Genomic DNA, 24,559 nt, shown 5'->3' on the forward strand with positions numbered 1-24,559 from the left:
TTAATATTTGTTCCAGTTAAAATGCATCTGTCCAATTATAGCCAGATTTTTTACTAATTGACATAAAAATATTCTTGGATTAAAAATAAATGATCTTTTCCTGAGTTTTTTCCAAGATAAACTGACATTATTAAGAGTAATACCCAATAACTTTAATAGCCAAGTTACTAAATCCAGGGATAAAGGGTTTGATGGTTGCTAAAAAGTTCAAATACACAATTACAGAAGATGTATTTGTTCATATATTTGGAATACCTAATTTGGCTGCCTTCATTAATCAACTGAGTAATGGGCCACCTCACATCTTACCTTACAAAGGATACCTTGAGTAAGGAAAGTATCATGTAACCAGAGGCTTTAGCTTTTGATGCCACAAACCTATGCTATTTCTGGAAATGTGTAGACCGATGATAGAATCATGACTTAATTTCATAAGGAAATCTGGGGGAAGGTGAACGGGTAGGGGACTAATATTTTTGGTCAACATTTGCTTTCTATTTGAATTTTAGGTGGTTAAATAAACTTGGATTGGCTGTAATCCATCAGGAATCCACTACAAAGGATGAAGGTATGTTCTATTTTAAATTTCTGAAAATTTAGCAAGAATATTAGAATAGGTTGAAACAGGGTGAAAAAACAGTATCAAGTTCTATGTATAGTCTGATCCTGAGGAAACATGCTTTGGCATTTAAAACAATCTGAAAATATGTAGAGACAGACATATTCACACAGACTCACCAACATGGAATAGAGCTTCCCATGCTGACTAGGAATGCCTTTCACACTTCACCCACACTCCGGCAGCTGTGGGCTTCATGACATCTCAAACAGTTGCCAATGCAAATGTTTAATTGCTCCACTTGCGGAATTCTTACTCATAGACGTGATCTCGTCATGATCTGGTCAGATCACTTTCATCCCACTATTTCCTCCCTGATATTTTAATATTTCTACCAGGTGTGTGCTGAGACTAATTACCCTAAGATTGTACTAGGAACCTGAAGGTCATATTGGGACACAGACCATATTTTTAGCTCAGTCAGTAGCTTTCAGGGTTCAAAAGCTACAGGAGTCTAATTTTTTTTTTTTTTTTTTTTTTTTTGAGACAGAGTCTCGCTCTGTCATCAGGCTGGAGTGCAGTGGCATGATCTTGGCTCACAGCAACCTCTGACTCCCTTGTTCAAGCAATTCTGCCTCAGCTTCCTGAGTAGCTGGGATTACAGGCATGCACCACCACACACAGCTAATTTTTGTATTTTTAGTAGAGACGGGGTTTCACCATGTTGGCCAGGATAGTCTCGATCTCCTGGCCTCATGATCTGCCTGTCTCGGCCTCCCAAAGTGCTGGGATTACAGGCGTGAGCCAAGGAGTCTAATTCTTAATGATGCAATTATACCTTAGTATTGAGAAGAGGGAGCATTTAGCTGCCAGGGCCACCAATTTGACAGTCTTTCTGAAATGATCAGATCACAAAAGGGCTTGGGAATTGGAAGTAGGGAGTTATAGCTTCCAATAACAAAATCGTAAAATTGTAGAGTTAGTTAGAAATGGAAAAGTGGCAACCAGATTTGAAACAATAAAGGGGTACCATGCAAGACCCTGAAATCAGTGGTGTCCTAACCATCTTCTTGGTCCTCTTTTCCATAAAATAAGCACACATTGTCTATTTATAGATTGTGAGTTAGTACAAAACTACACACAGAACTTCTCCTTGTCCTGGCATGTAAGGCCTTCTATGACATGGCCTCTACCACCTTCCAACTTCGTTTTCTGCCGGATCCCATAGGAGTCTCCACATACTTGGCTCAGCCTGCTCCCTCAGCCTGGGACTCCCTTCCCGTCGTGATTTGTGTACCACTGCTGGTTTAGTGATCCTGCCAGTTTCAATTCATTATGATTTCTACAATCAAAATTAATCACTCCTGATTTTGTGCTCTCTTAGTATTATGACTCACACCTCTTTTGAGGAATTATTTTATTTTACCCAAGCTACGATTTGTCTTCTTCCTGCATATCGGATGCTCTTTGAGGTCAGGAGCCCCAAACTGGCCATTTGTTTCTGCCTCTTATGTAATGCCCTTGCACCAGGTACTTACCAGGTAGTTCATTAGATAGGAACTTTCTGAATTGGATTGAAATTGCAATAGCCAGATGGAGAGAAACCTCTGCTCATGCATTATGGAATAAGCGATGACAGTGTTAAAACATTAAGCATTTTCATTTTTGTTATAGAATGTTACAGTGAAAGTGAACAGGAAGATCCTGAAATAGCTGCGGAGACACCACCCCCTTCTCGCTCCTCCCAGACTCAGTCTCCTTCAGCATGTACCGATGTAAGTAGTCTGTTGGTCATCGATCAGATGCATGTATGTCATTTCTTCCAATTGGGTAGAAAGTAGCTTGACTGATAAATTTTTAGAATGGGCTAAATTAAGATACCTGCCAACAAGCCAGTGCAATTTTCAGGGTGCTGATTTTGAGCCTTCTCCATAGCAACCCACTGGTATGATAAACTTGGTATATTTGTGTGTGACCCAAAGATGTACCATACTCAGAGGATTTGTGAGGATGCAAAGGGCTTCTAGACCATAGACCAGTGCTTGTCTGACAGTGTTTATGTCCTACTTGTTCTCAGGAAAAATTAAAATGCCATGCCTATGTGCATGTGCAATAACAATGCAAAATGGATTTAGGATGAAAAAACAGCAGACAGAAAAGAGAAGAGCAAGAAAGAGAGCAGGAAGTCAGGAATGGGATTAGTGCATTGAAATTCCATATGGAGTGATTTGTGTATTTGCTAGAGAGGAATCCAAATTTGATTCTAAGTGTTGAGAGCACCAAATGTAAGTTCATATTATTAATTAATGTTAAGTCTATGGAGAGTTGCTTCGTATTTGGATGCTCTTAGCAATATAGTAATGGCCCCTAAAAAGGGGTCATGCCTTGAACATTGGGGAAGTTGATTTATGGTTTTTACATCTACTGTGTATCAGGACGTATATAGGTGCTTTAAATGTATAAATTTTTAATTCCTCGGGCAACCCTGAAAAGTAGTATTATTTAATTTGCATTTTATTTATGACTAATGAGGCCCAGCACCATTTTTATTAGCCATTAGAGCTTTCTCTTTTGTGAAGTGTCTGAGTCTCTTCTACATTTTTAGCTGCTTCCTCCTCCTTTTTCTTTTCAAATGATAGTATTTCTTAATTTATTATACTGTATATTAGTTCTTCGTCAGCTATAGGTTGGTGCAAAAGTAATTATGGTTTTTGCCATTAAAAATAATGCAAAAAACACGATTACTTTTGCATTGACCTATTAAAAGTGAGCAAATCTCACTTTTAGTTTTTTAAAACTCTGTTTCACAATTTCTTGTTGTAAACACATGTTCATGATTTTAATATGTCAGATTTATTTATCACTTTCCTTGTGGTGAGTGCCTTTTTCCCCCCTGGTTTCAAACATTGCTTCCTGTCTCACATTATGAGGAAGTAGATGCTACTATCTTCATTTCATGGTTGACGAAACTGAGATTCAGAGATGTTGAATGGCATGCTCAAATGTCCAGTGAGTGCCTGAGATGGGAATCCCAGTCTGTTTAGCTTTATAGGACATGTTCATTCTACTGAACCATGACACTTGTCTGTCATAGACTCAAATGATGACAGGTTCTGACAGCTTACAGTAGCTCATTCACTTACCAGGCCTTTTCTACCAGAATTTCTTTTAGTGTGATAAAGTTTTTATCTTTATTATGTTTTGCCAGTTCTTGGATTTAAGTTATTAAATTGGTCATTTAAATAATGACCTTTACTTACTTTTTTCATATGGTCAGTGGAGAATTACGGTAACTTTTCTAATTTATTTGGCTAGCAGCCAAGAAAAGATGTAAATATTTGTTGAATAAATATTTATTAAAATCTTTATTAAATATGATTAGTCAAAATTAAGCAGGATATAAATAAAATTAAAATTGAATATGGTCAAATTTAGAACAATTTTTGAACTACATTTACAATATATTCTTTCTTAATATAGTCATAGCTTCTCCATGTGCAATCTTTCTCCTTTTTAGAAATCAATTTTGGATTTTAGCAAAAGCTTTTATTTTCTTTCTGTCACTCAAACTTAACGATATCTTCAGACCGTATAATGCTTCCCAGCTTTTGTCAGCTCTCTTGTTAGATTACCCTTTAATGCTTCTAAAGAAGTTATCTAAAGATTAAAGGGTAATTGAACTTTGTGTCACATAGGGTAAAGCATTAAAGGGTAATTCTTACATTGAATAGGTCTTCAAAAAAATGTTCCTTGTTGTTGATTTAAGAGAGAAGCATGTATTTTTTGCTAAGTTTCTGTCTTTGACTTTGTCTCTGTCTGCTTCTGCCTCTCTCTCCTGTTTTAACCTGTAACATACAGATATTTAGTTCTTTCTTCCTCCATTTTTTCCTCAAGTTCATTCTCCCTCGCACTGTGCCCACCAATATACCTCTCTTATGATTTCTTTAGTTGTGAAATACTGGCATTTTCAGCTTTATAATGGCAAACTAGTGTCTTAGGTTCCTTTGCTAGAGCATTGCCAGGCATCTAGAACTTTCCCTGGTGAAATAAAAGCAACTAAATTACCCTCTTAGTTGAAGGGTCATGGCCCTATTGTATTCTTTGACAGTCAAACCTGATGTACAATAGAAGTTCAGGAAATTCTTGATTTAAAACAAATAAATGAAAATCCTCACGAGGCAAGTAAGTTAGGTCACTAAATTCAGAAACATCTCTAAATTTTCTGAATCATCAATCTAATGTTATGTTTTCAGTAGTTGTAAGTTGAGCATTTTTTTGGCAGGCCATTAATGCTAACATTTTCTAAAGAAATATATTGGAAATAGTCAGATAAATGTTGAACAGTTAGATTTCCCCTTAGCAACAGAATGTGTTCCTCCTGCTCACATATTTCCCAGGCAGATTTTGTTTTTGTTTTCTCTTGTTTCTGAAAAACAGACATGCAAGGCACTTGGTTAAACTAGCATTTAGGTTCTTTATTTAAGCAGATGAAAGTAAAAAATATATATAGTAAATTTTTTTTTTTTTGAGACAGAGTCTAAGTCTGTCACACAGGCTGGAAGTGCAGTGGCAACTCACTGCAGCCTCACTGCTGGTTCAGGTCATCTTCCTACCTCAGCCTCCTGAGTAGCTGGGACTATTGGTGTGCACCACCATGCCTGGTTAATGTTTTGTAGAGATGTGGTTTTGCCATGTTGCCTAGGCTGGTCTGTGGCTCCTGAGCTCAAGTGATCAACTGACCTTGGCCTCCCAAAGTGCTAGGATTACCAGTGTGAGCCACTGCACTCAGTCGTAACTTTTATCCAAAAACTGAATCGCGCTATTGTTTGGCCCAATACAGTGTAGGCTAGCCATGACTTAGATATATAACCCTGGAAGTAAAAATATTTTTTTCCCCAATTTTTAATTAACAAAATTATTTTGGGTGATGAACTTTCATTTTGTGAAAATGGTATAAAATAATGCTATTTTGGAAAATTATCTCAAAAAAAGTTAAAATCTTGAAAATATTTAATTCAGTGTCCAATCATTCTAATCACTATAGAGTCAAGATAAACAGTGAAACCAGTTTGGACATCTGCTTCTAATGGGCTGAATGACATTTCACAAGATAATAAAGAATGTGTCAGGAAATCTTCCCTGAATGAAGAAGAGGTTTTTGTTTATGTTCCTTCTTCTTCAGAAGGGTTCAGAGGGTTGACATGGAAAGAACATCCATTTATTCTTAGAGTAGTTGCAAGTGAGGAGCTTTTAACAGGCTTACTAAAAAGGCTCCAGATAGATGAGAGTCTCTTAGTTTCACTCTGGAAGACAGTTTGTAGAAGCCATTATCTGTGATTCCTTTAGATTCACAAAAGAGCAAAGACAGGATCCAGCTTTCCATTTCAAATCTGATAATTGTATAAGCTACTAAGTAAGTTAAGTGCTATAAAAGTCACTAAAAAATCTACTCCAGGTATTTTCCTTCAAGTTGAATTTTAAAAAATCATTATGAGACAACGTAGTCTATGCTTCTGGGCATGTTTGTTCATTCAACAAGCATTTGTTGAGAGCCAGCATTCTAAATACTTGGGACATATCAGTGAATAAAGTGGACCATGATTCATGTTCATCATGGAGCCAAACTTCTAGTTGAGGGAGATTGATAATAAACAATCCACATAATATGAAAATATATGCTACATCAGAAGTGGAGTCCAATGAGCCAGGATGTGCTGGGGTAGAGACTGGGTTGTGGCAAAGAATAGAGGAGCCAGGACAGGCCCTACTGAGAGCTAAGATCTGAGCAAAATCTTGAAAGGTGGTGTGAGAGTCAGCCAAGTGGATATTTGGGAGGAAAGTTTTCCAAGCAAATGTAACAGCTAGAGTCAAGGTCTCCTTGTGTGGTACTGCAAAGAGTCCGCTGTGGCTGAAGCAGAGTGAAGCAAGATGAGAGTAGAAGGAAATGAAGTCAAGGCATAGTGGTGATCACATCATGGAGGGCCTGCGGGCCAGTTACAGACTTTGACACCTGAGTTATTTAGGGAAACTCTGAAAGGTTTGAGCAAAGGGATGTAATCAGCTTTCATTTCAAGTGGACCCCTCAATCTTCTCTGTGCAAAAGACCCTAGGAGGTGGGATGTAGGGATAAAATCAGGGAGAACTAAGAGAGCTTCTGCAGTGAGCTGTTGTGAGAGATGGCAGCGATTCCATTAGGAGATAGTGCTGGTGTAGTGGAGAAATGGAATGATTAGATTTTGAATCCATTTGGAAGGTAGACCATCAAATAGGTAGATCAAATATGAGATAAACAGAAGAGATAAATATTTGTAATCCCAGCTTCTAGCCCCTTAATGCAGATTATTTCAACATAACAATCCTCACATTTTGATGTTTTTTCAAAGTAGTTTTTTAAATATTCAAACGATGAAATAAATCAGCTAAAGTAAACAAGCAATGAGGAAAAGCAAATCCTGCAAACGTGGCCATTGGCCAGCGACAGAGGAGGAAGTTAAAATTCCCACCAGGACGAGGTAGATGGATGGCTTGAACTCCAGAGTTCAAGACCAGCCTGGGCAGCATGGGGAAACCCCATCTTTATAGAAAAAAATTAAAAAAAAAAACCAAAAAGTTTAAACATAGAAAGAGATGAAACTCATTTTGGAAATTCACATTTAATCTTTTTTTTTTTTTTTTTTTTTTTTTTTTTGAGACAGCGTCTCACTCTGTTGCCAGGCGCCAAGCTGGAGTGCAGTGGCACAATCTCGGCTCACTGCAACCTCTGCCTCCCGGTTCAAGCAATTCTCCTGCCTCAGCCTCCTGAGTGGCTGGGAATACAGGTGCAAGCCATCACGCCCAGCTAATTTTTGTATTTTTAGTAGAGACGGGGTTTCACCATGTTGGCCAGGATGGTCTTCATCTCTTGACCTCATGATCTGCCCACCTCGGCCTCCCAAAGTGCTGGGATTACAGGTTTGAGCCACTGTGCCTGGCCCACATTTAATTTTAACAAGACATATCTTGAACAGTTGTCTACTGAAGTCATTTGGGATTTGATGATATGATTATTCAATATCTGTACTAAACAAAAGAATAGAAATGCAAATGGGTAGTTGAGTGAAAAATTCTCAGCGACTTACATATACAAGAAAAAGGAAGAAAGAAAAATTCATCCTTTCTCTTCAAGATTCGAAAAATGATTGTAAGACTTACAATTGAACATTTAACTGATTTTAAGACTTTGCTAAAATTCGTGTTTGTATTTTTGTCTCTGGCTTTAATGGCTCATATTCATGGCCTACTCTCCTGGTAGTTAGTCATGCAGGCTGGTGGCTGTTCCCCAGCCTCTCTCCTGCTTTCTGCTCCCACTGTCTAGCTGAGGCTCTCATTAGCCCTGGCCTGAGTTAATGAAATAGCAGGCTGTTTTTCTTGCCCTGTCTTTAGTCCCCCCCCCCCTTAAAAACCACCTCCCAATCATTCTTCCTAACATACAGTTCTGATCACATTGATTCATCTGCCCAAAAGCTTCCAGTGAATTCTCATTGCTTATTAAATGAATTCCCCAGTCTTTGGTTTGGTATTTAAGGCCCTTGGGCTGTTTTCAGGCTGCCATTGCAGTCTTGCTACTGATTTTGCCTTCGTCATCAGCCCAAGAAATGGCCTGCTGTTTCCCAAAAGCATTCCAGACTTTCCTGCTCTTGCACCCATAGGTATAAAGTTTCTCCGCTTGCAAGACTTCTTGCCCCTGACTGCCACCCCAATCCCACTTTCTAAATATCTTTCACAATGGTAGCTTCAAAGGGTGAAATTCACAAGAACTAGAGATGCTCTTGTGAATGCCAAAGGGTGAAATTCACCCTTTCTCCTCAAGATGCAAAAAATGATTGTAAGACTTACGATTGAACATTTAACCAATTTTAAGACTTTGCTAAAATTCATGTTTATATTTTTGCCTCTGGCTTTAATGGCTCATATTCATGGCCTACTGTCCTGGTAGTAAGTCACACAGGCTGCTGAGTTCACAAGAGCATCTTCCTTCATAAGAGCATCTCTAGTTCTCTATGTCAGGGTAATTCTTCCCTCTTCTGAACTCTGTGTATTCCTGTAGTGTTTCTTTTTTTGATGATTTTTTCATGTTGTTATCATAATCTGCTTTTGATTACAGATTTTGTTTATCCGATTTATTTCTCTAATTATTAAATTCTTAAAGTCAGAGCCAGTGCCCAATATCCTTTTGTTTACCCACATCATTTATGACTGTGCCTGGCACACATTTGAGGCTAAATAAACATTTAATGGACAGATGGATGGGTGAGCAAGTAATTACTGTGACTTCATCCACAACCCCCACAAATTTCTTGCTCCACAAATATTCCCCATGTGAATGAGAAATATCCTACTTTCCAGTTGTCTGATGCTTTTGCATGGCTTTGAGAGGAATGATTTCATTTGACTATCACAGAAATCTTGTATGAGTTTTACAAACGAGGAAACCAAGTTCCAGAGAAACATAGCTATCATAAGTAGCATTTGCAAGCTGTTTGTTTTATTCAGAATATTCTTTATGGGATGTCATTTGCCCTTCTTGATAAAGTTGTTACTCAGGCAGCTGATAAATGTTTGTGTTTATTTGCCATGTGCCAGGGACTGTTTCCAATATGGGGATGCCATGAAGAGCTTTTGAGAATGAAGTCTCCTTGCGTCTCTTAATAGCCAAGGCAATGCTCTGGTGAAAACCTCAGATATAAGCCATTAGTTTCAGGCCTAGCAGGGTGACTGCAGCATAGCCAGGACAGGGGATCTGGGTGAGTTCCCGAAGTGTCTGTTATTGTAATCCTAGCTGGAGGAACACAAGCAGAGGCACAGACATACAAAACTTGATGGTGTGTTAGAAAGGAAGGAATAATCGAATATGATAGCATTTGACTTTAAGTGACAGCCTGGGGTAAACAAAAATGGAAAATGTGCACCTTGTCCTAATTGCACTTTGTTCATTGTTCTCTGAAATATTTCTATAATACATAGCCACTCAAATTCAGCAGCATATACCCTAACTAGTTAGCTAACTAATTAAATAGTAATACATAATTCATTTTTTTTGACATAGAGTCTCACTCTCGTCACCTAGGCTGGAGTGCGATTGTGTGATCTCAACTCACTGCAACCTCTGCCTCCTGGGTTCAAGTGATTCTCCTCCTGAGCCTACCAAGTAGCTGGGACTACAGGCATGTATCACCATGCCTGGCTGATATTTGTATTTTTAGTAGAGATGGGGATTTACCATGTTGGCCAGGCTGGTCTCGAACTCCTGACCTCAGGTGATCTACCTTCCTCGGCCTCCCAAAGTGCTGGGAATACATGCTGAACCACTGCACCTGACCAATATTTTAATAAAGCTGTTTTTATTAAAAAAAAATACGGGGATGCTGAACTGAACTAGATGGTGTCTTCTCCCTTGAGCATCTCCAGTTCCGTGTAGAGGAAGAGGGAAGATGCAGTAATAATTCAAACAAATTACTTCAAGGACTGACAAATGCTATGAAGAAGATGAAGAAGAGCAGTGTGCTAGGGCGTGGTCAGAGGTTGACGGTAGAGAGGATATGGCTCTGTCTGCTCTGTCACAGAAGATCCTGCAGAAGAAGCAATATTTCGGTGGAGGTTCAAGCAATGGGAAGGAGGCAGCCCACCCAACATCCACAGGGAAAGCCTTTCAGGCAGAAGGGACCAGTGATGTACTGACAGGACAAAAAGAAGTCCAGTGTGGCTAGAACGGAATGGACAAGGTGGAAGGAGACACAGCTGGAGGAGTCCTTATGGGTTCATGTGGGCCTTCGCAGCTCTAATGAAGACTATGGATATTTTTCTACTTAAGATGGGCAGTTATTGGCCGGGCGCAGTGGCTCACAACTGTAATCCCAATAGTTTGGGAGGCTGAGGTGGGCGGATCACAAGGTCAGGTGTTCAAGACCAGCCTGGCCAACTTGGTGAAACTCCATCTCTACTAAAAATATGAAAATTAGCTGGGCGTGGTGGTGGGTGGCTATAATCCTAACTACTCAGGAGGCTGAGGCAAGAGAATCACTTGAACCCAGGAGGCGGAGGTTGCAGGGAGCCAAGATCACATCACTGCACTCCAGCTTGGGTGACAGAGTGAGACTCCTTCTCAAAAAAAAAAAAAAAAAAAAAAAAAAAAAAAAAAAAAAAAAAAGATTGGCAGTTATAATATGGTTTTCTGCACAGTAATATTGTAAACTTTTTGTTTGTGTTAGAAATTCTCTATCTGTGGTTTGGAGGGTGAACTGGGGTGGGGTAGGGGACAATGATAAGGCAGGAAGCCAGTAGGATGGTAACTGGAGGTAAAATGACCTCTTCACGGTCACTTGGATACTAAGGATCACAGTGATGAGTAGATCTTTGGTCAGCTCATTGCCCAAGGTCATGCAGAAGGTCAGTGGCAGAGAGGGACCAACTATACAAGGTCTTCTGGTATCTAGGGTAATGCTTCTCCTGGCAAATAGGAGAAATCCACACATGATGCTTCCCGGGGCTTAACAACAATTGACTAGTTTATGTTTTGTTTTTGTGAATATGGCCAATACAAAGAAAGAGAAGCTGTTACTTTTCTTCCTTTCTTCTCATTTTGGTTTTATTTTGCTTTGTTTAGACTTTTTTGTTTTCATGTACTCTGACTCCTTGAGATTTCTATGCTGACTCACTTCTGACTAATTACAGGCTTCAAGTGGCCATTTTAAACTATTTTTCACCATGTCGAACTTGTGTTTGAAAAATAATTCCAAGAAAAGGATTTTAGGGCTAACGTTTGAATGAAGCTTCTTCAATAATGAAAACTATCCTATACAGAATAGGAAAAATCAATATTAATTTTTAATGTAATCATATCACAGTCTCTTAACTAGAACTAAGATTTTTTAAATGTTTTAAATTTCCTCATTTTAAATATAAAATACTTAACACTTGTGTTCTGAAAAGAATGAAACCACATACAATTATTAATCACTAATTAAATAAAATAATAATTTTATTTGAGGTTATAAGAACATTTCTGGGGGGGCTATTTGCATTGTAATTGGCACTGATAACCGCTCAATCCTGGGATTCGGATAAATCACTCATAGCGACTTTATGAAGCATTTCAGGAAGCTCCTCCACCACAGGCTGAATGACTCTGGGGTGCTTTTCTTCCACAGAGCTGGTTCTGGCCAATTCTTTGTCATTGTCACCAATTATGTGTGTTAAACAAGAGGCAAAAAGTGGAGAGATAGTATGGGGAGAAATGCCAGACATAGGTGATGGGGAGGAAGGCAGCAAATCACACTGCCATGTGTGTACCTATGCAACAATCTTGCGTGTTCTTCACATGTACCCCAAAACCTAAAATGCAATAAAAAAATAAAATTAAAAAAAAATGGAGGCACAAAAATGATTAAAATCAGCCTGTTCTGAGGTAGCCCATCAGAAAAGATGAATTGTCAATCAGTTGTTACAATCCAGTTGTCCCTTGGTATCTGTGGGGGTTTAGTTCCACCCCATGGAGACCAAAGTCTCTGCATACTCAAGTCTCACAGGGGGTCACTGCAGAAGCCACCCACACAAAAAGTCAGTTCTCTGTATCCTTGAGTTTCTCCTCCTGCATCCTGCAAATGCTGTCTTCATTCCCATTTGGTTGTGGATTTGGAATCCATGGATACAGAGGGCTGACTGTATTTGTGGGAAAAATATCTGTGCTTAAGTGGGCCTGTGTGGTTTGAATCCCTGCTGTTCAAGGAACAGCTGTGTAAGGTGATAAACAAAATGATTGTCCACCAAATATGATAGAAATAAGCCCAGAAGCACTAAGCAAAGCACCTACCTGGCCCTGAGACTATCAGAGAAGACTTTCTGGAGGAGTTGGTGTTTGAACAGACACATGAAGGATGGGCTCATATTTACCAGTAGAGATGGGATGAGGTGGAGAGGAGAAACTAGCACTGCCTTCTGCTTTCATTTGATTTTCACTGGGGAGCTTTATGAGTGTATTGCACAGATGCTTCACAGAAGGCACTGAGCTGAGTTCTATGCTCAGTGTTTGGCTATTGGTTTCTCCGGAATGTTAGAAATAATGAGCCATGCCTTAGCATTATGCTGTCTGTAACACATGTTCCCGTACTGAATCCTTGGAAATGGAACTCCAGGTTCACTTTGATTTGTATTTTGTCAGTCTCTCTTCCAGTGAAAACTCTCCCTGACCTGATACATGTAGTCATTTTCTCATTTTCATTTTCCTCTTCTCCAAGTCGTCTTCTTTCTTCTTTCTCTCTCTCTTTTTTTTTGCCCCTCATTCTTCTTTTCTTCATTTAAAAATGAAATTTATAAGCGGTACGTGGTGTCTAGAGAGAATGGATTGGGAGAGCATTTGCACTGTGTTTGAGTCACACCACAAACAGAATGACACTTCACGGATCTTTCTGATGCTCATTTAATAGGTCTTAATACTTTAAGCAGAGTTTTGAGGTTCAAAAAACCCTATAGACAGTGATGTAGCAACTGTGTGCATGGTCTCTTGTTCAAATAATCCAGTTGGCTATAATCTAATTTAAAGCAGAATCAGCAGGAGTAATGGGAAAAGCTTATGTTTGGTGTTTCAAAAAAGAGGTTGATCACGTAGAAGTTGAGTTTTACTAAAATAGCTCACAATGGGGGAACGTTTCAGGACTGGGCCAGAATGGATATTTTTGTTAATATTTATTTCGTAGATCTTGCTAATTAGTAATCTATTCCTGGTATTTATTTGGACAATTTGGGATAGTACATTTCTTCTGCTAGATAACTAGGGTTTTACTGAAATTACAGATCTTTGATCTGTTGGTTATTAAAGATCTAAGTGACGTAAGATACCCAGTTTACAAGCTACTTCACAGAATTTTTTAAATGTCTGTGACAGTATATGATTATTTATTATATATGTGGGATTAGTATCTTAACTAGAGATTTTAATGTCATGCTACTTAAAAGTAGATTTATTGATTATGTGACAATCCATGTCTAGCATGGAGCTGATTGGGCACACATTAGATAAATATTGGCTTCTCCCATGAAAACTCAGAGCTCAGAATCTACAAATTTCCTGTGGACCATATTGATTTGGAACAAAGTCAACTCTTCTGAATTAGTTGCTATGATTCTGAGTTTTTTGAAGAGGATTCAAGTTTGCTCTTTGGCTTCCTCTCTCTATCAGCCTTCCTGACACTTCCTTGGAGATTTTCTTGGTTTCTGTTTTTTTGAGATGGAATCTCACTCAGTTGTTTAGGCTGGAGTACAATTACATGATCTTGGCTCACTGCAACTTCTGCTTCCTGGGTTCAAATGATTATCCTACCTCAGCCTCCGGAGTAGCTGGGATTACAGGCATAAGCCACCATACCCTGCTAATTTTTGTATTTTTAGTAGAGACGGTGTTTCACCATGTTGGCCAGGCTGGTCTTAAACTCCTGGCCTCAGAGATCCACCTGCCTCTGCCTCCCAAGGTGGTGAGATTACAGGTGTGAGCTACTGCACCTGGCCTTCCTTGGAGTTTTGAGTGCTTGACGTTGACAGGCATGCCCCATAGGATGATGTAATGCAACTGAACCATAAAATGCCTTCTCTGACTTCTCTGCTGTTGGAGATATAGGGTGATCCATAGAGTACTAGGGTCTAGATTTTTGGATTTTATTGGCCAATAAAATTAAAAATGGAAGAACAAGATAGAATTTTTATTTTGCTAATTAAGACATTTAAAAAACCCCAAAGAGACAAAGGTTTATATGTGCTGTCACCATTTTTTTTTTTTGAGATGGAGTCTTGCTCTGTCACATAGGCTAGAGTGCAATGGTGTGATCTTCGCTCACTGCAACCTCCACCTCCTGGGTTCAAGCGATTCTCTTGCCTCAACCTCCTGAGTAGCTGGGATTACAGGCATCTGCCACCATGCCTAGCTAATTTTGGTATTTTTAGTAGAGATGGGGTTTCACCATCTTGGCCAGGCTGATCTCGAACTCTTGACCTCATGATCCACCTGCCTTGGCCTCCCAAAGTGCTGGGATTGCAGTCATGAACCATCACACCCAGCTTCTCTTTTTTCATAGTTATCTTTTTTGCTCCATCAGTGTGAATTCAGCGATAGACTGCAAATTTTATTTTGCTCAAAGTATAATGCAGTATTCTGAAGGATTCCCAAAAGACGCCCTTTAAGTTTCTGGAGAACATGGAGGAATAGGACAAATCATGATAAGGAGATTTTTCAGATCCTGGAACAGTGAATTAAAAGTTACATAAATCAGTTTTGGAGAATGAAATCCTAGTGTGTGTCAAACAGAAATAAATATCATGCCTTTATTTTTGACTTTTTTATTATTGGTCACTTTTTGAAATAACATGGGGACACCTGTTTTGAAAATGAAAGGTAGAGAATGGTGGTTTAATCACGATGTCTTTTATTCTTTTTTTGGTTTTATTTGTGAAAAATAGGCTGCACAGCAGGCATCTTCATCCTCACCCAGCCTGAGTGGAACATCGTGTTCTTTCTCTTCCCTGGAAAATACAGCGAAGACACCCAGCAGTTTTCCCTCCTCGTTATCTGAAGAGAGACAGTCCTGGCCCGACACAGTTAACAGTTTGTCTGCTGCTGAAGATGAGGGACAACCAATAACATTTGCTGTACAGGTTCATTCACCTGTACCTGCAGAGACAGGCAGCCACAAGGCCCCAGAAAACAGCTTTGTCACATCAGAAAGTGGATTTTTGAACTCTTTATCTAGTGATGATACTTCATTGAGTAGCACTCACGACCATCTTACTGTCCAAGATAAGCCTGCTGGATCAAAGATCATGGACAAAGGTAAACCAAGAAATTGTTCATTCATCTTTAGAGAATGAATATTTGTGTGTGTGTGTGTGTGTGTGTGTGTGTGTGTGTGTGTGTGTATGGAACTCTAATATTAATTTGTAACAAGAATGGTTAAACTCATGAATGATGATTCAAGAATTAGTCAAGTGGGGTTATGCCCAGAGGTTGCTTTGTAGAGGAGTTGCATGTGGCAACTCCAGCTACTAGGCCACTAATTATTTGCTGTAAGTGTCACTAACCAACTGCTTCAGAACTGTAAGACATGTGATCATAAAATAATGAGACTTTTCCACTAATCAGAGAAAGAACTTGCCTCTTTTTTTGGTCCCATGTCCCATGCTCTGGAGCTTGTGGTGGTTAAATCAGGACTTTGTAGTCTGGTATTTTTCTTTTTTCTTTCTTTTTTTTTTAATTGCATTTTAGGTTTTGGGGTACATGAGAAGAACATGCAAGATTGTTGCATAGGTACACACATGGCAGTGTGATTTGCTGCCTTCCTCCCCTTCACCTATATCTGGCATTTCTCCCCATGCTATCTCTCCCCACCTCTCCTCCCCACCCCCCCGTTCCTCCCCCATTTCCACCCAACAGACCCCAGTGCTAAGTGCTCCCCTCCCTGTGTCCATGTGTTCTCATTGTTCAATACCCGTCTATGAGTGAGATCTGGTATTTTTCATGTCACCTTGATAGTTCAAAATGAGCTGAGAGCTGCTGCCTTCCCTGGGCTGTGCTCCAGACAGTATCTAATTCTTAGTCTGCTGGCTCCTCAATGTTCCTGTGTGGTTAATGGGAAGACAATTTGCCCGCACTTTGTGCAGCATTAGAACCTTTACATATAAAGGAGAGAACAACTTTTGTGTTTGAAAAACATTTTAAGTTTTAACAAAGGAAAGAGTTAATTGAGTATGGAAGGCAATAATACGAGGTTTTAAAAATACTCTGATAACTGGTCCTTATCTTTTATTCAGGACTAACGTATTTTTATTTCTGTTCTATCATAATGCCTTTTCTGATTGTGTGCTATTATTCATTTTGCTGTAAAACAGGGTTACCTGATGGAAGATACTGAGCAGTGAAAACATGATGAGTTTGGTTTGTGTATTTTTTGGTGTGCCATTGAGAGAAAGTTGACTTGCTAGATTCCCATAATAACCTGCCAGAGTGTCTAATGATGTAGATGACCCCTCTCCCCTCTCCTCTAGCCTAATCACAGAAGACTTCTTTAAGTTCTCAAATTTCAAATGGGTACCCTGTTAATTTAATTTTTGGTATCAGAGTAATTTGGCCAAGGATCACAACTTTAGACCAAGTTGTTGTGTGTGTGCATGTGCGAGGATCTGTATAGAGTTTTAAAAATACGGAAATTTGAATACTCAGCTTGGTAACTAATTCTCCAGATTACAATAGCTATCAGCACTCTCTGAGGCCTTACCTAAAGATGCTTTACTCAGATCCATCTGGCCTCTGATGGCATTTTTCTTTTAATTTCTTTCTTTCTTTTTTGTTTTAAGACAGAGTCTTGCTCTGTCAGCAGGCTAGAGTGCAGTGGCATGATCTCAGCCCATTACAACCTCCACTTCCCAGGTTCAAGTGATTCTCCTGCCTCAGGCTCCCAAGTAGCTGGAACTATAGGCATGCACCACTATGCCCAGCTAATTTTTGTATTTTTAGTAGAGACGGAGTTTCACCATGTTGGCCAGGATGGTCTCAATCTCTTCACTTCATAATTTGTCCACCTCTGCCTCCCAAAGCGCTGGGATTACAGGTGTGAGCCACTGCACCCGGCCTTGATGGCATTTTTCTTATACCCCTCCTCCCTATTTAGGCCAACTATCTATTTTACATTAGAAACACTGGAGTGAATAAAGTCATTGGCAAACCAACCTATTTCTAGAGGTGAATGAGTAGCATAGGAAGGATAAAGGAAACATTGCCACTGAGGATTGTAGAGGGCTAAAGAGTGGACTGTGAGAATGGAAAGAGTAGTCTCAACCCACCCTCAGGTTTGTAAGGTGCTGTTGTGTGGACAAAGTATTGAGTTTAAATGCATCTCCTTGGAAGCACAAAATTGAGTTCAATGGTGCAAGTCAAAAGGAAGTAGATTTAACCTCAGCATAAGAACTTTGTTTTTGATGTTATGAGCTGTTCAAAATAGAATAGGTTCCTTTGAAAGTAATGCATTCCTTATCACTGAATGTGTTTACTCATTCTGAGATAACCGTTTTCATTGACTATTGATTGCATATTGATCACAACTTTTGTTCTTGAAAGCATATACTGAAGAGAGAACTTAAGTATCTTGAACTAGATGACCTCTACCTTGATACTTGGAAAACATTTCCAGATATAGGATTGGTAGAACTAAAGAAAATAATAAAAAGTACTATATCTATTATTTTTCTCCTTCAAACTCTTACTTTAATCATTGGGTCATAAGTAGAACTTAAAAAAATTCACACACATGCACACACAAACACACACACACACACACACATGGGATGAAGATAGCTTCAAAAATATACTAGAGAATAAAATCCCATTTGCACTCTTTCCCAAGAGATAACCCTGGAGGTTGATTGTTTTCCTTTAGGACCATAGCCAGAGAGTCATGGGAAGATGCCCCAGTGCTTGCTCATGGCTAAATGCCATTCCAGGATTGCATATGCTATAGAGCCTGGCTGGGAACCAACAGCCCTTTTAATGTAAGAATGAAGCAACTTGGTATCATTTAGTTTTGAGTTACACACAGAGTGACCAGCAAAATCTGTATACTTCTTCAAACAGCTCAGTGTGACGGTATTCCTCTTGGTAAAAGGAAAAGAAAATAAAAGTATTTTTCTTTTCTCATTGATTTTTTTGGCAGTTGCCATATGTTACAGAATTTTTGCTGATGATTTTCTCCTGCTGCTGGGGATTTGGTTAAATTCCCAGAAGAACTGAACCACTTAAAGTCATCTCTATGGAAACAGCAACCCAATCTTTGCTTGCATTTGTGATGACTTGTTCTTGAGTAATCAAATTTCATTTTGTGCATTTTTTTACATGTGTGTTTATGTGGAGACAGAGGTAGCTTTTCATTCTTGAGACTTTTAAAAAGCATTGTAGTGAGTTAATAATTAAAAAATTCCTGAAATTCCTTTGTCTGAAATATTGTTTTAGGTGTTTTTATGTCAGGGATAGAAGTCTTAATATGGTTCAAAATGAAAGTTAGGATTTTAAAAGATTAAGACCTGGTCTCAAGATGCATTTGCTGGAGGAAGAGGCTTTCATCCTAGAAAAGATTCTTAAAGATTAATAACTAAGTCCCGAAACAAGCAGACAGTGCATATTATAACCTTCCTTTTATTTAGACAATGAAAGAAATATTTTTGCAGTTGGTATGCAATTAAAATTGTTGTTGTTAGGATTTTATGCTGAATTTAAATATTCTGTTAGACATTTCCTCCTTTAGTGTAAGATATTAAAAAAAATAAAATCAGGGTGTTAATTGCATCCTATTGCCTCTCTTCACTGAGAGTTCCAGGTTCCAGAGCTCTAGGAATTATTCACTGATTATTTTCACAAAGCATGATGGGAAGAGGTGAGAGGGTTAATGGCATGTTCATTTCAGCTTATTTTTAGCCTGTGCTCCTCCTTCCTTTAGTTAGAATTTTTTTGAGCCATGACCTATGCCAGTGTGATAATAAGTCACACAGTGTGTCTTTCTACCTGCTGACAATGTGGAGACAATGTCACTTCTACTTAATGAATGGAGTAACCATACACTGGATCCTGAAAAGCTTCATGTCAACTAGTAAGACTAATACTCAATTTATACAAATAAATTATCAGGTACAAGCACAGCCAGAATTGATCTGGGAGTCATATAGATAACAAGCTGAATTTAAAAAAAAACAAAAACAGCAAAAACAAAACAAAAAAAAAAGCTTGTTAAAGAAGAGACAAGCATTCTAGAGCATGCATGACATCTCAGGAAAGTGACATGAATGAGTCAGATTTTAGGATTTAACAAATATTAACAAAACTGTACACAATCTGAGTGTGAACAGTACTTTAGCTAGCTACTTTGAGTGTTGCTGTTAGAATCATGTAGTATGCCTCCTCAGGAAGCGAGTATGTCATAAAAAATAAGTCCAAAACTGGACTCTATTCAAATAATTTTACATTTGTTATTTTTATTTTTAGTACCTAATAAGTACTGATGTACTTTGTGCTAAAGTGAATAAAATGTGAACAAGGGGGCCAGGTGCAGTGGCTCACACCTGTAATCCCAGCACTTTGGGAGGCTGAGACAGGTGGATCATGAGATCAGGAGTTTGAGACCAGCCTGACCAACATGGTGAAACCTTGTCTCTACTAAAAATTCAAAAAGTAGCCAGGTGTGGTGGCACACACCTGTAAAACGAGCTACTCAGGAGGCTGAGGCAGGATAATTGTTTGAAGGTTTCAATGAGCTGACATCACGCCACTGTACTCAAGCCTGAGTCACAGAGCAAGAATCCATCTCAAAAAAAAAAAAAATGGACAAGATACAACTATGGTCTAAAAAATTTTAACACCTAATGGGCTGAGTGGGAGAAACTAGACACATTTAACAAAAGAAAGCAGAATAAAACAGATGCCGTAGAAGAGGTACACATATCTATATGACACCCCAGAGATTTAAAAGAGCAGGGACCCAAGACAAGATCTCATCTAAGTGGCAGGATGTGTCCATGGAAAAGGGAGGCTCAGGAAAAGGGGATGGGAAGGGTGTTTGGTTGAGGTTGAATACTGGGATAGGTGTTTCTTAATTTCAGCAGCTACTGGGTGACCATTTCTAATCAGGGTAAGTTGCAAGTATGCTTTAGAAAAATTATTTTAGCTATAGAGTACAGGGAAGAATAGAATAAGGGGAGATAAGGCATAGGAAGGTTTAGATGAGGTTGTAGCTGAGACAGGTGGCAGTGGAGATAGGAAGGAAAGGGGAGACGAGGGATTCTACAGCATGCCTATCAGGGTGAACACTGATTTTGGTCTTTGCATCCTTAGCACTTAATTTTCTTCCTAGAATATTTCCTAGTAATCTTGTTTTGAGAAGTATGTATCATTTGATGTTGGGAAAACCTTGAATATGTGATCATCGGTGTCAGTGGCATTGACCTCAGGCATGGGTGACTCACCACCTGCTTTCTCTGATCCCGTGTCAGGTAGCTAAAGATCTCTGTGAGTTGTCATGAAGTTATGCTGCTTAGATTACCTGCAAATTTGTGTGATGTAACTAGGCCATTCATAGTACTCAGATTTTACATCATCTTTGTTTTTCTTCTTCCTGTAATTTTTCCTGAGGCTAGGAATTAAGAGTAGTAGGTGGTGGGAAGTCACTGGGGCAAAGGTTTGGGAGATGGTGGCAAGTGCAGTCTAGACTTTGGAGGTATGCAAGCTTAGAGTACCGATGACAGCTTGAAAGGAGTGGGAAGGTTTGAGGAGTTGGAAGTCATTATTGAAAAAGGAGGGTAGTAGATTCATAAGAGACAGAATGTGAATAAGGTAAGAGGAATCTTCCTCTCAGAAAGGAGTAAGTTTAGAGGTGAGGATTTTATTTTATTTTATTTGAGATGGAGTTTCTCTCTTGTTGCTCAGACTGCAGTGGAATGCGCGATCTTGGCTCATGGCAACCTCTGCCTCCTAAGTTCAAGTGATTCTCCTGCCTCAGCCTCTGAGTAGCTGGGATTACAGGCATGTGCGACTATGCCAAGCTAATTTTGTATTTTTAGTAGAGATGGGGTTTTACCATGTTGACCAGGCTGGTCTCGAACTCCTGACTTTAGGTGATCCACCTGCCTCGGCCTCTCAAAGTTCTGGAATTACGTGAGCCATCGTGATTTTAGATGTAAAACACTGAAACATGGAGTTTTTAAAAATAGACACTGAGGCTTTGCTTTTCTAATAAGGTCATTTCCCTATTTAAAAAAAAAGTGATCTGCTCTGGCCATTAAGTATGCTAGGTGTACCACTGTTCACGGCCACAAATTCCCGCTCAGAATACCACATTTATTACAGATGAAAACTGCATCTGTCATGACAAAAATAAGTCTTTGAAGTCTGTCATGTTGGACATCCATTTTATTTATTTATTTATTTATTTTTGCATTTTAGATTTTGGGGTACATGTGAAGAACAAGATTGTTGCATTAGACATCCCTTTTAATATACTAACAATTTTTTGAGTTCTTTTTGTCTGTATAGAGTATGGAAAACAGCATTGGAAGAAAAAATATGAAGTATTTTCATATTTGATACTGGGGTCATTTTCAAATTAATGTGGCTTCGAGCTAAAGTGATCTGTCACAGGCCAATCCTCCTTTGCCAGTCTGGCACCAAGGCAGAAGTGTTTGTTTTGCTTATCATGTGGTCTAGTGGCATAGAGGGTTGGAAAGTTATCAGAGGGGTCTTCAATTTTTCTTCTCTTTCTTGTAACTTGTTGTTGATTAAATTCTTGGTTTTCTTTCTTTTTTTGATATTATTATTTACTCCTTAGCAGGAGAGTAAAAGTATATGGAGATAGATGCTTATTTTTATTTACTTTTAGTTTTTTATTTCCATAGGTTTTTGGAGAACAGGTGGTGGTGTTTGGTTACTTGCATGAATTCTTCAGTGGTGATTTCTGAGACTTTGGTGCACCTATCACCTGAGCAGTATACACTGTACCCAATTTGTAGTCTTTTATCCCTCACCTCCATCTTATCCTTTCCCTCAAGTCCCCAAAGTCTATTTTATCATGCCTTTTCATCCTCACAGCTTAGCTCCCACTTAGCGAGTGAGAACATACGATGGTTTTCCATTCCAGAGTTACTTCACTTCGAATAATGGCCTCCAATTCCATGTAAGGTTGCTGTGAATGCCGTTATTTTGTTCCTTTTTATGGCTGAGTAGTATTCTATGATATATATATATATATATATATATATATATATATATACCATATATATATATAGAGAGACTATATGTATATATATATATATATATATATATATATATATATATGAGTGGATAAAGAAACTGTGATATATATATATATATATATGAAGAAACTGTAAATAAGAACATGAATAGACAATTCCCAAAAGAAGACATACAAACGGCCAACATGAAAAAAATGCTCAATTAGTGATGAAATATATATATATATATTATATCACATATATAAAATATATATATATATTTCATCACTAATTGAGCGCATATATGTATATATCACAGTTTCTTTATCTACTCATCCATTGATGGGCATTTGGGCTGGTTCCATACTTTAGCATTTGTGAACTGAGCTGCTGTAAACATGCATGTGCAAGTATCTTTTTTTGTATAACGACTCCTTTTCCTCTGGGTAGAGACCCAGTAGTGGGATTGCTGGATCAAATGGTAGTTCTGCTTTTAGTTCTTTAAGGACTCTCCACACTGTTTTCCATAGTGGTTGTACTAGTTTACATTCCTACCAGCAGTGTAAAAGTGATCCTTGTTCACCACATCTACACCAACATCTATTATTTTTTGATTATGGACATTATTGCAGGAATAAAGTTGTATCACACTGTAGTTTTGATTTGCATTTCCCTGACAATTAGTGGTTTTTATCACTAATTGAGCATTTTTTTCATGTTGGCCATTCGTATGTCTTCTTTTGGGAATTGTCTATTCATGTTCTTAGCCCACTTTTTGATAGGATTGTTTTTTTTTTTTTTCTTGCTAATTTGTTTGAATTCCTTATAGATTCTGGATATTGGTCCTTTGTCAGATGTACAGATAATGAAGATTTTCTCCCACTCTGTGGGTTGCCTATTTACTCTGATGATTGTTTCTTTTGCTGTGCTAAAGCTTTTTGGCCTAATTAAGTCCAAATGCTTGGTTTTCTAGTTCTTTTCATGACTCTTGTTATTTATATACTTTATCATTTCCTCTGTTTCATGGAAATTGTTAATTATAGTGAAAAGTATCATATACATACAAGAATGTTCCCTCTCTCTCTATGTATCTAAAATACTCCATAAATACACACACATGCATGCACACACACACAATGTTCATGTGGCCACCATTTGGCCCAAGAAACATAAATTAGCCTGCAAATTACTTGTGAGGGTGTGGGGCACTGAGAGTGCTGACTCATGCTGAAGAGATGTATTTTGGTGGAACCAATTTAGAAAGCAATTTGTCATTATCTAGTAAAGCTGAAGATAAGCATACATCATGGCCACCAATTCTGTTTCCAGGGATATGCCCCTAGAGAAACGCAGGCATAATGCAGAAACTCTTTATAATATCCTCTCTGTCTAGCTGGAATTCATTCATTTTCATTGCTTTATAGTACTCCGTAGTTTTACTATACCACAATAAATTTATCTACTATTGATGAACACTTTTTTTTCAGCCATGGTCTCTTATGTAAAATGCTGCTACAGACATTCATATATATATATATATATATATATATTTTTTTTTTTTTTTTTTTTTTGAGATGAAGTCTTGCTTTGTCACCCAGGCTGGAGTGAGGTGGTGCAATCTCAGCTCACTGAAATGTTTTCCTTCTGAGTTCAAGCAATTTTTTCTGCCTCAGCCTCCTGAGTAGCTGTGGCTACATGTGCACACCACCATGCCTGGCTGATTTTTGTATTTTTAGTAGAAATGGGGTTTCACCATATTGGTCAGGCTGGTCTCAAACTCTTGAGCTCATGATCTGCCCACCTTGGCCTCCCAAAGTTCTGGGATTACTGGCATGAGCCACTGCACCTGGCCTGACATTCTTATTTTTAAATTGATAGGTTTAACTTTGTAGAGCAGTTTTCAATTTATAGAAAAATTGAGCAGAAAGTACAGAGTATACAGATATCCCTCCATTCCCTACACCATTTCCTCTATTATTAACACCTTGTATTAATATGGTTCATTTGTTACAACTGGCAATAAATATTCATTCTTTTTTATTAACTAAAGTCTATGGTTTACATTAGGGTTCACTGTTTATGTTGTACAGTTCTATGGGTTTTGACAAATGTATAATATCATGTATCCACTATTATGGTGTCACACAGACTAGGTTCACTGCCATAATAAATATCCCCTGTGCTCTATTTATTCATCCTTCTACCCTTTCCCCA

At 38.5% G+C, this 24,559-nt stretch overlaps 1 protein-coding gene across 6 annotated transcripts in view; it reads left to right on the forward strand.

Annotated features, from left to right (window-relative positions):
* IPCEF1 (interaction protein for cytohesin exchange factors 1) overlaps nucleotides 1–24,559 on the forward strand; it is a 202,049-nt gene that overhangs the window by 146,039 nt on the left and 31,451 nt on the right. For all 6 annotated transcript variants that reach the window (XR_012517151.1, XM_074397235.1, XM_074397233.1 and 3 more), the window contains 3 exons: nucleotides 510–568; nucleotides 2,234–2,334; nucleotides 15,044–15,413. Coding sequence is in view for 5 of the 6 variants with exons in the window: in XM_074397235.1 (XP_074253336.1) it covers nucleotides 510–568; nucleotides 2,234–2,334; nucleotides 15,044–15,413 (530 nt within the window). In the remaining variant the exon portion in view is untranslated. The remainder of the gene's footprint in view (nucleotides 1–509; nucleotides 569–2,233; nucleotides 2,335–15,043; nucleotides 15,414–24,559) is intronic.

The sequence above is a fragment of the Saimiri boliviensis genome, chromosome 4 (assembly GCF_048565385.1).
Source record: "Saimiri boliviensis isolate mSaiBol1 chromosome 4, mSaiBol1.pri, whole genome shotgun sequence".
In the NCBI taxonomy this organism is placed as follows: Eukaryota; Metazoa; Chordata; class Mammalia; order Primates; family Cebidae; genus Saimiri; species Saimiri boliviensis.